This window comes from Hyla sarda, chromosome 4 (genome assembly GCF_029499605.1).
Source record: "Hyla sarda isolate aHylSar1 chromosome 4, aHylSar1.hap1, whole genome shotgun sequence".
Lineage (NCBI taxonomy): Eukaryota > Metazoa > Chordata > Amphibia > Anura > Hylidae > Hyla > Hyla sarda.
Genome location: NC_079192.1, coordinates 184946163 through 184960609, shown reverse-complemented (window position 1 = coordinate 184960609; position 14447 = coordinate 184946163). Strand labels below are relative to the sequence as shown.

Sequence of the window (14447 nt, the reverse complement as noted above, 5' to 3'; positions counted from 1 at the left end):
GGGGGGAGGGGTGCTGACAGATGGGAGGCCGGTCGGGCACAGATGGGGGGGGGGGTCTGTGTAGCTGGGGAGGGGGGTGCTGCTGAGCGTCTTGGTGTCACCCCATTAGGTTGATGTCACCCGGTGCGGGCCGCACCCCCCGCACCCGGGTCGCAACGCCACTGAGACTATATAACGTGGACCCCTACGTCCTAGGGACTCTGGCTATGGGGACCCACAGACATATAGGTACCGTATAGGATGTGGTACCGGGACACCACACAATATATCTAGTTTGTGTTTGCATCATAAAGTTGACATGTTTTTACTTTTTGAAGACATTAGAGGGCTTTTTAGTTTAGCAGCAATTTTCCAGTTTTTTATGAAAATTTCAAAATCGGAATTATTCAGGGACCAGTTCAGTTTCAAAGTGAATTTGAGGGTCTTCATGTTAGAAATACCCTATAATGGACCCCATTAGGAAAACTGCACCCCTTAAAGTATTCAAAATGATATTTACAAAGTTTGTTAACCCTTTAGGTGTTTCACAGGAATAGCAGCAAAGTGGAGGAGAAAATTCAAAATCTTTATTTTTTACACTAACATGTTATCGTAGACCCATTTTTTTTTTCATTTTTACAAGGGGTAATAGGTAAAAACGCCCCCCAAAATTTGTAACCCTATTTCTCTCGAGTAAGGAAATACCTCATATGTGGATGTAAAGTGTTCTGCGGGCACAGTAGAGGGCTCAGAAGGGAAGGAGTGACAAAGGGATTTTTGAAAGCGAATTTTGCTGAAATTGTTCTTGGGGGGCATGTCTCATATAGGAAGCCCCCATGGTGCCAGAACAGCAAAAAAAAAAAAAAAAAAACACCACATAGCACACTATTTGGGAAACTACACCCCCTAAGGAATGTAACAAGGGGTATAGTGAGCCTTAAAGGGGTATTCCAGGCCAAAACTTTTTTTTATACATCAACTGGCTCCGGAAAGTTAAACAGATTTGTAAATTACTTCTGTTAAAAAAATGTTAATCCTTCCAATAGTTATTAGCTTCTGAAGTTGAGTTGTTGTTTTCTGTCTAACTAATCTCTGATGACTCATGTCCCGGGAGCTGTGCAGTTCCTATGGGGATATTCTCCCATCCTGCACAGCTCCCGGGACGTGACATCATCATTGAGCAGTTAGATAGGAAACTTCAGAAGCTAATAACTACTGGAAGGATTAAGATTTTTTAATAGAAGTGATTTACAAATCTGTTTAACTTTCCGGAGCCAGTTGATATATATATATATATATATATATATATATATATATATATATAAAAGGTTTTGCCTGGATTACCCCTTTAACACCCCACAGGTGATTGACGAATTTTCGCTAAAGTTGGACGTGAGAATGAAAAATTTAAATTTTTTTACTAAAATGCTGGTGTTACCCCAAATTTTTTATTTTTTACATGGGGTAATAGGAGAAAAAGCCTCCCAAAATTTGTAATACAATTTCTTTTGAGTATGGAAATACCCCATATGTGGATGTAAAGGGCTCCGTGGGCAAACTACGATACTGAAGAAGAAGAAGAGAAGGAGCACCATTGGGCTTTTGGAGAGAGAATTTGGCTGGAATTGAAGGCCATGTGCGTTTACAAAGCCCCCATGTTGCCAGAACCGTGGACACCCCGCCCCCCCACCACCACCACATGTGTTGTGTTAAGGCTCACTATACTCCTTGTTACGCTCCATGAGGGGTGAAGTTTCCAAAATGGGGTCACATGTGGGTGATTTTTTTTGTGTTTATGTCAGAACCGCTGTTACTCAGCCACCCCTGTATTTAGACCTCAAATGTACATAGTGCGCTCTCACTCCTGAGCCATGTTGTGCGCCCGCACATCACTTTACACCAACATATGGGGTATTTCCGTACTCAGGAGAAATTGCATTATAAATTACATTTTTTTTCCCCTTTTACCTGAAAAGTATGGAGCAACACCAGCATGTTAGTGTAATTTTTTTTTTTTTTTTTTTACCCTAACATGCTGGTGTAGACCCCAACTTTACCTTTTCATACGGGGTAAAAGGAGAAAAAGCCCCCCAAAATTTGTTAGGCAATTTCTCCGGAGAACGGAGATACCCCATATGTGGCCCTAAACTGTTGCCTTGAAATACGAAGTTAGAGAGCGCCATGCGCATTTGAGGCCTAAATTAGGGATTTGCATAGGGATGGACACAGCAGTGTTCCCCAAACAGGGTGTTTCCAGCTGTTGCAATAGTCCCAGAATGCCTGGACAGTCAATAGCTGTCCAGCAATGTTGGGAGTTATTTTGCAACAGTTGGAGGCTCTGTTTTGGAAACACTGCCGCATGAGACGTTTTTAATTTTTATTGGGGGGGACATCATATGGAATTTTATGTGCAAAATTTAAAGCGTTATGATTTTTAGAAGGTGATGAAGAAAAAATGAAAATGCAAAAACGGAAAAACGCTGAGTCATTAACCTGTTGGGGACGAAGGGCGTATGCATACGCCCTTGCGTCCTAGTACTTAAGGACGAAGGGCGTATCCATACGCCCGTGGGAATTTCAGTCCCCGCCGCGCGCCGGGCGGGGACCGGATCGGGGTGCCTGCTGATATCTATCAGCAGGCACCCCGTGCAAATGCCCAGGGGGGTCATTAGACCCCCCCATGTTGGCGATCGGCACAAATCGCAAGTGAATTCACACATGCGATTTGCGCCGATTCCGGGTCATTACGGATCTATGGTGACCCGGGGACCCGGAATATAAGGGGGACCGGGTTTTCTAAGACACCCACGATCCCCCTGAAGCGATAGGAGTGAGGTGGCAGGGGTGCCACCTCTCCTATCCCTGCTATTGGTGGTCTAGGCGCGAGCACCAATAGCAGATCGGGGGCGGGGGGGCTTTACTTTCGTTTTCCCCGTCCTGCCCACCCACAATAGGCGGGCCAGAATGGGGAAAACGAAGAGGGCCGGGCGCCGACGTCCACTTACCCATCCGGAGGCTGCGGGTGACGGGGATCGGCGGGCGGCGACGGAGATCTGCGGGCGGCGTGAGGAAGAGGACGGCTCCCTGGATGCGACGGAAGCCGGTGAGTAGTTGCCTAGAAACATCTAGAGGGCTACAGTCTGAGACCACTATAGTGGTCTCTAGACTGTAGCCCTCCAGATGTTGCAAAACTACAACTCCCAGCATGCTCAGACAGCTGTTTGCTGTGTGGGCATGCTGAGATTTGTAGTTTTGCAACAGCTGGAGGTCTACAGTTTAGAGACCACTGCACAGTGATCTCTATACTGCCCTCTAGATCTTGCAAAACTACAACTCCTAGCATGCCCACACAGCTGTTTGCTGTCTGGGTATGCTGGGATTTGTAGTTTTGCAACATCTGGAGGTCCAAAGTTTGGAGATCACTGTTCAGTGGTCTCTAAATTGTACCACTCCAGATGTTGCAAAACTGCAAATCGCAGCATGACCACACAGCAAACAGCTGTCTCGGCATGCTGGGAGTTGTAGTTGCGTACCTCCAGCTGTTGCATAACTACATCTCCCAGCATGCCCTTCTGTGATCAGTACATGCTGGGAATTGTAGTTTTGCAACAGCTGGAGGCACACTGGTTGGAAAATACTGAGTTAGGTAACAGAACCTAACTGAAGGTTTTCCAACCAGTGTGCCTCCAGCTGTTGCAAAACTACATCTCCCAACATGCACGATCTGTCAGTACATGCTGGGAGTTGTAGTTTTGCAACAGCTGGAGGCACACTGGTTGGAAAATACTGAGTTAGGTAACAGAACCTAACTGAAGGTTTTCCAACCAGTGTGCCTCCAGCTGTTGCAAAACTACAACTCCCAGCATGTACTGACTGACCGTGCATGCTGGGAGTTGTAGTTTTGCAACAGCTGGTTGCACACTGGTTGGAAAATACTGAGTTAGGTAACAGAACCTAACTGAAGGTTTTCCAACCAGTGTGCCTCCAGCTGTTGCAAAACTACAACTCCCAGCATGCACGGTCTTTCAGTACATGCTGGGAGTTGTAGTTTTGAAACAGCTGGAGGTTTGCCCCCCCCATGTGAACGTACAGGGTACATTCACATAGGCGGGCTTACAGTAAGTTTCCTTCTTCAAGTATGAGCTGCGGCAAATTTTTCGCCGCAGCGCAAATTCCTAGCGGGAAACTCACCGTAACCCGCCAGTGTGAATGTACCCTAAAAACACTACACTACACTAAAACATAATAAAGAGTAAAACACAACATAAACACCCCCTTACACTGTCCCCCCCCCCCCCCCAATAAAAATGAAAAACGTATTGTACGGCAGTGTTTCCAAAAGGGAGCCTCCAGCTGTTGCAAAACAAAAACTCCACGCATTTCTGGACAGCCACTGACTGTCCAGGCATGCTGGAAGTTTAGCATCAGCTGGAGGCACCCTGTTCGGGAATCACTGGCGTAGAATACCCCTATGTCCACCCCTATGCAATTCCTAATTTAGTCCCAAATGCGCATGGAGCTCTCTCACTTCGGAGCCCTGTTACAGCGGTTCTGACATAAACCCAAAAAAATAAATACCCACATGTGACCCCATTTTGGAAACTACACCCCTCACGTAATGTAATAAGGGGTACCGTGAGCATTTACGCCCCACAGGTGTCTGACAGATTTTTGGAACAGTGGTCAGTGAAAATGAAAAATGTAATTTTTTTGTTTGCACAGCCCACTGTTCCAAAGATCTGTCAGACACTTGTGGGGCATAAATGCTCACGGTACCCCTTATTACATTACATGAGGGGTGTAGTTTCCAAAATGGGGTCACATATGGGGGGTCCACTGTTCTGGCACCACTGGGGGCTTTGTAAATGCACATGGCCCCCGACTTCCATTCCAAACAAATTATCTCTCTAAAAGCTCAATGGCGCTCCTTCTCTTCTGAGCATTGTAGTTTGCTTGCAGTGCACTTGACGTCCAAACATGGGGTATTTCCATACTCAGAAGAAATGGGGTTACAAATTTTGGGGGGCATTTTTTCCTATTACCCCTTGTAAAAAAGTAAAATTTTGGGAAAAACCAGCATTTTAGTGAAAAAATGTTTTTTTTCATTTACGCATCCGACTTTAACAAAAAGTAATAATAGTGGGCGATGTGGGGGGGTTTGCTGTCCTGGCACCATAGGGGCTTCCTAAATGTGACATGCCCCCAAAAACCATTTCAGAAAAACTCACTCTCCAAAATCCCATTGTTGCTCCTTCCTTTCTGAGCCCTCTACTGCGCCCGCCGAACACTTGACATACACATATGAGGTATTTTCTTACTTTTTTCCTTTTACCCCTTGTAAAAATTCAAAAACTGGGTTTACAAGACCATGCGAGTGTAAAAAACGAAGATTTTGAATTTTCTCCTTCACTTTGCTGCTATTCCTGTGAAACACCTAAAGGGTTAACACACTTACTGAATGTCATTTTGAATACTTTGAGGGGTGCAGTTTTTATAATGGGGTCATTTGTGGGGTATTTCTAACCAGAAGGCCCTTCAAATCCACTTCAAACCTAAACTGGTCCCTGAAAAATTCCAATTTTGAAAATTTAGCCAAAAAGTGGAAAATTGCTGCTGAACTTTGAAGCCCTCTGATGTCTACCAAAAGTAAAAACATGTCAACTTTATGATGGAAACATAAAGTAGACATATTGTATATGTGAATCAAAATATTATTTATTTGGAATGTCTATTTTCCTTACAAGCAGAGAGCTTCAAAGTTAGAAAAATGCAAAATTTTCAAATTTTTCATCAAATGTTTTAATTTTTCACCAAGAAATGATGCAAGTATCGACGAAAATTTACCACTAACATAAAGTAGAATATGTCACGAAAAAACTATCTCGGAATCAAATTTATAAGTAAAAGCATCCCAGAGTTATTAATGCTTAAAGTGACAGTGGTCAGATTTGCAAAAAATGCTCCCGTCCTTAGGGTCATAATGGGCCCAGTCCCCAAGGGGTTAAGGGGTTAATACCCATTTGTTATGTCCTTTGCACGAACATTATGTATATTAAACATGAGGGATTTTAATGCACTATGTTTGTAATGGAGTTTACTTGCTGTGTGGGAGTGTTCTGTTAATTTCCACATGAATGGATCACACCTGTGATAACAGTTCCCTCCCCCATAACAGCATTCCAAAAAAAGAGACTGTCAGAACGATTAAGAACACTGAGACAATCGACGCATCACTGCTGTCCTGGTCCATGTGTGTCGCTGTTCTGAAATAAATTTACCTGCATGTGAACTACTGCGCTGGATAATTTCTTTCTTCAATATTTCCTCCAGTGTTGTCCACACTGATCCGTGACGCGCGAGGCGAACTGGGGTGAGCTGGATCTTGCAGTTTTGTAACCCCCTGTGTTAGTATGATAAATATGTAGCATATGTAGCACAGGGAAAACATCTAATCTATGATCCAGTATGGTGTATATGGTAGTTTACATTTTTCTGTTGCATTTACTAACATGATTATCTTGATAATTAGATAATTATTTACTATAAACAATATAAACAAAAATGCTCTACCTCACTATATTCTGACACTGTTAACTTTTGTTATTTTTCTATCTATGGGACTGAGAGCCCGATTTCTGCAGGGTGAACTGTACTATTTTTGGGTATGTAGAAGTTTTTATAAATTTTATATCACATATTTTTGAAAAGAGACTTTATTAAAAACAAAAATTGTCTCTTTTTTTTTTACAAAATTTACTGTGTAGGCTAAATAACATAATATTTAACTAGTTCATTTTTTCTTTATACAGTTTAAAAAAAATGTATTACTTTTTTATTAGTTTACTAGTCCTTCAACAGGACTTTAACAGGTTATCACTTGATTTCATGCACAATACAGTAATTCTGGCCGATGTTACTTTACACGGGGTCAGTGTGCCATTTATGGCACAGTAGGCCTACTACTGTCACCATTAGGTCTTATGAAGGCCTCCTTCTAATTCTTATTCCACAACAACTAGGGCGGAGTCTGGATAGTATGGGACACACTAAAAGTCTTTTTTCGTAAGGAAGGGGTGTATGAGGTTTATCCCCATCCCCTTTACAGATATAGACACGAAGGCTAGCAATCATTGTCCATTAGTATGAGCCCTCTAGTGAGCATAATTTATTTTCTGATTCCATTGAAACAAGTAGGTAATGCATTTGTAAACATTTTAGGAAGGCTGCTAACAATGAGTCAACTACATATCTAATCAAAATTTTTAGTTTAGGAAGATTAATATTTGCATGCTATAGGTATTGTAGAAATATATATGTATGTTGCTAAGATGTGATGTTATCTAAGACAACAATCTCACAACTTCAGCAGTACATACATCAAATTAAATACACATTTTATAACCAAAATGAAGCCACTTTGTTCCATTATATGATATTTGATATAATTATGTAAAGTGTTATCATGGGTAATGATTAGTCAGAAGACAGTGTGATTGGGATGAAACAATTCTATATTATATAAATGTGTACTGTTTGTGAATAGCATTATGAAGGTAATCTCTTATGGCTGCACAGTAGTCAAACCAATTGTGTTTAATTTTGGTTACAAGAATCAAATACAGATACAATTCTGATCATGTTTCAGGACTAAAACCAAATACCGTCCTGCCTTGCGGAAGTCTCTTTAGTTCACAAATCAATAACTGTGACTGAGCAGTCATTTCTGGTTACACTAGTTTACCTTATTCATCCTAAACCAATTTTTATTTTATTTATTAGTAATATGTTGCTAAAATTCTCTGTTTCAAGGTGTCTTCAATAAATAGAGTTTTAAGGAATTTACCATCAACGTTGAACTTTTCTTCTCCTTTGGACCAATCCAGTCCAGGTAGGCTTCTATCTTTAATATATAACTCATTATACAAGCCATAGCACATGACATATATACCACAAAAACCTGGATTAGTAATAATAATGTTATAACTGTTATTCTTTTTACCCATAAAAGTAAGAACATGTTAGTTAATTTAATGGGCAATAGGAAAAAACACTAGGATACTTAAAAACATACTTTTATTGGTGTACATTTGTTATATAGGCACAAAAAATTCACACATTTAAACAATAGAAGGTACAATGCAATGTTTGTAAAATTCTTCACAAACCTAGCTTGTCCTATTTTGAGGATAATTTGCTAGAGTAAGGCTATACTGGCCCTACTAGTCGCATAGGACCCCCTACCTGTTACTGCAGGGAGGCCTTCCTAGAGAATGCCAACCTGCAACAGGAACCTCTTATCTCTCCCTGGTTTTGGTGAATTCATGTCTGCACTAAATTCCAACACAGTGGGTTTATTCTTTACCTCAGACATCCAGAAGGACTCACTTCCCTTTCTGGATGTAACAATAAAAAGAGGTACTGATGGGAAAGTAGAGACATCCTTATATCGTAAACCAACAGCTGGGAACACCCTTTTGAGATGGGAAAGTGCACATCCTAAACCTCTACGAAAGGGGATACCAAAGGGTCAATTCCTACGGCTACGAAGAAACTGTTCTTCAACCGAGGAGTATCAAAGAGAGGCAAGGGCTCTATCAGCTCGCTTCTCCGAACGAGGATATCCCAAAAAATACTTGATAGAAGCTATGGAAAGTGCACTAAAAACACCTAGGAATACTCTACTTACACCTAGAAACCGGGATATTGAAAAGAAAATCACTCGGCTTATAGGGACCTTTGACGACGCATCGACAGAAATTCGGAACATCATCACTCAACACTGGAATATCCTCCTAATGGATCCGGATCTAAAAGACACACTCTCCAGTACCCCTTCTATTACATATAGAAGGGGACGTAATCTAAAAGATAGACTAGTTAAGAGCCATTATGAACCACCAATAACATCAACATGGTTAGAACAAAGAAGACCCGGCACTTTTAAGTGCGGTAAGTGCCGGGCATGCCGGTTCATAAATCCGGGCCCTAGTTATACAGATGCGCATTTGAACCAGACTTTCCCCGCCAGGACCTTTGCTAATTGCCGCACTAAGTTCGTGGTATATATCTGCATCTGCACATGTGGTGCAAGATACATAGGAAAAACTATAAGAGAATTCAAAGTACGCATCCTAGAACACATAGGAGATGTAAATAACCAAAGAGACAAACCAGTGGCCAGACACGTGAATGAGAAACATAATGGAGATCTTACATGTATCTCTTTCAAAGCCCTTGAAACAATCCAGATGGGAATAAGAAAAGGAGAAATCGATCAAATTGTAACACAGAAAGAAACACGCTGGATTTTTACTCTTGGCACGGTATATCCAAATGGACTGAATGAACAATTAAATTTTGCCAGCTTCATTTAATTATATATATAACCGACTGTTTAACTAGTGCATCCTTAAGAGTACCCAGTTATCATACATGTACTCTACACATATGTTAAACATCTAGGTAATGGCCCACTCCTCCCTGATCCTCACCCACACCCCCCTCCCCTTTTCCCTCCCCCTGACTCTCCTTTACCCCCCAGTTCCCCTTCCATAATCGTCCTTTTAGCCTATCAACCTAAATAGGGAGACCAGAATAAGAGTAGCACCCTTAAATAACACCAGATAGAGATCACTGCACCCTTTTAATGAGGCAGACAAACCCGCGGTTAAATCCATAGATAATGCCGACCTAGAGATCACTGTACTCTTACAATGAGAGAAACCGGTGGTTAAATATACTGATTTTGCCGACTCTGTCTCTCATGTGTTCTTTATTTGCGTCCCACTGTGGAGCGCAAGCAAATTATGGCCGACGGGAGTGTGCGCATCGGATGCGCCCCACTGTGGAGCATCCGCCCCCTCCCTGATGCGTTCCACGGTGGAGCGCATGACAGCACTGCGCTTGCGCGCACTCAGCGTGTCATGCGCTCCACAGTGATGCGCAAACCGGAAGTGATCTCACTTCCGTTTGGCGCATACACGCCCGCACGCCGGGGAGCTATAAATAAGCAAGGTGCCGGCACTAGGTAGATGCCGCGCCATCCTGCACCCCTGCATTTGCTGACCACCGAATCAGCTGACTGTAAGTAATTTATCCTATTCTCCTACTATCTATGCCTATCTAGTTTTAAATCATGCCTTAGGTAATTTACTTTGTCCTATAGGCAGGTACCTGCATCCTAATGGCTCCCTAAACTATCCCAAGGACGCCATATGGTAGGACATCTATAATTAATTATATGTATACCACTCTGCATAACCTGGCACTCCCACTGTTTCACCCATCTAGTTTACCCATCTATTTATCCACAGATATTGCCCTATTTTGAATGTGGAAACCTCATCCTGTGGGTAAATGCCCTGTGCCCTCACATACTAGGTAAATAATACATTTATCTATTTCCCCTGTCACTATACCAACCCAACCTATGATAGTGTAATAATATTATGTTCCTCCCTGTTAGGCTTACCTCTACCAGCCTACAACAATACAAATTAAAATCATATTAAACCATTGTATCCATGCAAGTATCGCCTCTGCACCTACACATTTGCCGTACCAATCTAAGGTAGGCTTTAACCCCTTCCCGCAGAATGTCATATATAAACGCTGGGTTGTGCAGTGCGTTCGCGCATCCCGGCGTTTATAAATGACATGCAGTTAACCCGGCGATGCGCAGCATCGCACGGGTTAACTGGCAGAAGTCCCGCTGTTTCCAGCAGGGGACAACTTCTGCTTCACCCCCAGGACCATCAATTGATGGTCCTGGTCAGCGATCACTGTGATTGGTCCCTGTGGACCAATCACAGTGATCTGGGGTGAAAGTTCAGATCCCCCGCACTGCCCGCCCCTGGAAGTCGGGCAGAACGGGGGACGAAGGCTGCAGGGGCTCGCGGGGACCTGCGGCATTCGGGGGGAACACGTGGGGACCGGCGGACTTACCTGATCCAGCGGCGGGACCGAGGAGCAGCGCGGGACCGGCCACGTGGACGAGCAGCGACGGGTAAGTATGTGGTCCTCAGAGGCAGCAGTGAAGATCTTCACTGCTGCTTCTAGGAGTCTGAAAACTACAACTCCCAGCATGCCTAGACAGCCTTTGGCTGTCTGGGCATGCTGGGAGTTGTAGTTTTGCAACATCTGGAGGGCCTCAGTTTGGAGACCATTGTATAATGGTCTCCAATCTGTGCTCTTCCAGCTGTTGCAAAACTACAACTCCCAGCATGCACTGACTGTCCAGGCATGCTGGGAGTTTTAGTTCAGCAACATCTGGCCCTTCAGATGTTGCCAAACTACAACTCCCAGCATGCCCTTCAGCTGTCTGGGCATGCTGGGAGTTGTAGTTTTGCAACAGCTGGAGACACACTGGTTGGGAAACATTGTTTCTAACTCAGTGTTTCCTAACCTGTGTGCTTCCAGCTGTTGCAAAACTATACCTCCCAGCATGCACTAAAAGACCATGCATGCTGGGAGTTGTAGTTTTGCAACATCTGGAGGGCCCCAGTTTGGAGACCATTGTATAATGGTCTCCAATCTGTGCTCTTCCAGCTGTTGCAAAACTACAACTCCCAGTATGCACTGACTGTCCAGGCATGCTGGGAGTTTTAGTTCAGCAACATCTGGCCCTTCAGATGTTCCCGAACTACAACTCCCAGCATGCCCTTCAGCTGTCTGGGCATGCTGGGAGTTGTAGTTTTGCAACAACTGGAGACACACTGGTTGGGAAACATTGTCTGTTTCTAACTCAGTGTTCCCTAACCTGTGTGCCTCCAGCTGTAGCAAAACTATGACTCCCAGCATGCACTAACAGACCATGCATGCTGGGAGTTGTGGTTTTGCAACAGCTGGTGCAAGCCCCCCCGCCCCGCCACCCCCGTGAATGTACAGGGTACATTCACATGGGCGAGGCTTTTACAGTGGGTTTCTCGCATCTTGAGATGCAGCAAATTTTGCGCTGGGAAACTCGCTGTAATCCCCCGCCCATGTGACTGTACCCTAAAAACACTACACTACACTAACACAAAATAAAATAAAAAGTTAAAAACACTACATATACACATACCCTTACACAGCCCCCCTCCCCCAATAAGAACGTCCGGTACACCACTGTTTCCAAAGCAGAGCCTCCAGCTGTTGAAAAACAACAACTCCCAGTATTGTCGGACAGCCGTTGACTGTCCAGGCATGCTGGGAGTTTTGCAACAGCTGGAGGCACCCTGTTTGGGAATCACTGGCGTAGAATACCCCTATGTCCACCCCTATGCAAATCCCTAATTTAGGCCTCAAATGCACATGGCGCTCTCACTTTGGAGCCCTGTCGTATTTCAGGGCAACAGTTTAGGGCGACATATGGGGTATCGCTGTACTCGGGAGAAATTGCGTTACAAGGTTTGGGGGGCTTTTTCTTCTTTAACCCTTCATGAAAAGGAAATGTTGGGGTCTACACCAGAATGTTAGTCTAAAAATTTTTTATTTTTTACACTAACATGCTGATGTTGCCCTATACTTTACATTTTCACAAGAGGTAAAAGGGAAAAAAGCCCCCCAAAATTTGTAACGCAATTTCTCCCGACTACAGAGATACCCCATATGTGAGCGCAAAGTGCTCTGGGGGCGCACAACAAGGCCCAGAAGGGAGAGCGCACCATGTACATTTGAGGTGATTTGCACAGGGGTGGCTGATTGTTACAGCGGTTTTGACAAACGCAAAAAAACAAAACCCCACATGTGACCCCATTTCGGAAACGACACCCCTCACGGAATGTAATGAGGGGTGCAGTGAGAATTTACCCCCCACAGGTGTCTGACGGATCTTTGGAACAGTGGTCCATGAAAATGAAAACTTGTACAGCCCACTGTTCCAAAGATCTGTCAGACACCAGTGGGGGGCAAATGCTCACTGTACCCCTTGTTACGTTCCTCAAGGGGTCTAGTTTCCAAAATGGTATGCCATGTGTGGTTTTTTTTGCTGTTCTGGCACCTTAGGGGCTTCCTAAATGCGACATGCCCCCCGAGCAAAATTTGCTCTCAAAAAGCCAAATATGACTCCTTCTCTTCTGAGCATTGTAGTTCGCCCATAGTGCACTTCAGGTCAACTTATGGGGTACCTCCATACTCAGAAGAGATGGGGTTACAAATTTTGGGGGGTATTTTCTGCTATTAACCCTTGCAAAAAGGTGAAATTAGGGGGGAAACACACATTTTAGTGGAAATTATTATTTTTTTTTTTTACCTGTGGGGTAATAAGGCTCACTTTATTCCTTATTACATTCCTCAAGGGGTCTAGTTTCCAAAATGGTATGCCATGTGGGTATTTTTTGCTGTTCTGGCACCATAGGGGCTTCCTAAATGCGACATGCCCCCCGAGCAAAATTTGCTCTCAAAAAGCCAAATATGACTCCTCCTCTTCTGAGCATTGTAGTTCACCCATAGTGCACTTCAGGTCAACTTATGGGGTACCTCCATACTCAGAAGAGAAGGGGTTACAAATATTGGGGGGTATTTCCTGCTATTGACCCTTGGAAAAATGTGAAATTTGGGGGGAAACACACATTTTAGTGAAGAAAAATTTTTTTTTTTTACATATGCAAAAGTCGTGAAACACCTGTGGGGTATTAAGGCTCACTTTATTCCTTGTTATGTTCCTCAAGGGGTCTAGTTTCCAAAATGGTATGCCATGTGAGGGTTTTTTGCTGTTCTGGCACCATAAGGGCTTCCTAAATGCAACATGCCCCCAAAAACCATTTCAGAAAAACGTAGTCTCCAAAATCCCCTTATCGCTCTTTCCCTTCTGAGCCCTCTACTGCGCCCGCCGAACACTTTACATAGACATATGAGGTATGTGCTTACTCGAGAGAAATTGGGCTACAAATAGAAGTATACATTTTCTCCTTTTACCCCTTGTAAAAATTTAAAAATTGGGTCTACAAGAACATGCAAGTGTAAAAAATGAAGATTGTGAATTTTCTCCTTCACTTTGCTTCTATTCCTGTGAAACACCTAAAGGGTTAAAATGATGACTGAATGTCATTTTGGATACTTTGGGGGGTGCAGTTTTTATAATGGGGTCTTTTGTGGGGTATTTCTAATAAGAAGACCCTTCAAATCCACTTCAAACCTGAACTGGTCCCTGAAAAATAGTGAGTTTGAAAATTTTGTGAAAAATTGGAAAATTGCTGCTGAACTTTGAAGCCCTCTGGTGTCTTCCAAAAGTAAAAACTCGTCACTTTTATGATGCAGACATAAAGTAGACATATTGTATATGTGAATAAAATTTTTTTTTATTTGTAATATACATTTCCCTTACAAGCAGAGAGCTTCAAAGTTAGAAAAATGCAAAATTTTCAAATTTTTCATCAAATTTTAGGATTTTTCACAAGGAAAGGATGCAAGTTACCACAAAAATTTACCACCATGTTAAAGTAGAATATGTCACGAAAAAACAATCTCAGAATCAGAATGATAACTAA

The 14447-nt window shown here is 43.1% G+C and overlaps 1 protein-coding gene across 3 annotated transcripts in view; it reads left to right on the top strand.

Moving 5' to 3' along the window:
• Positions 1 to 14447, top strand: part of PAX4 (paired box 4) — a 172684-nt gene that overhangs the window by 59746 nt on the left and 98491 nt on the right. For all 3 annotated transcript variants that reach the window (XM_056573085.1, XM_056573083.1, XM_056573082.1), the window contains exon 4: positions 7789 to 7867. In XM_056573085.1, coding sequence (XP_056429060.1) covers positions 7789 to 7867 — 79 coding nt within the window. The remainder of the gene's footprint in view (positions 1 to 7788; positions 7868 to 14447) is intronic.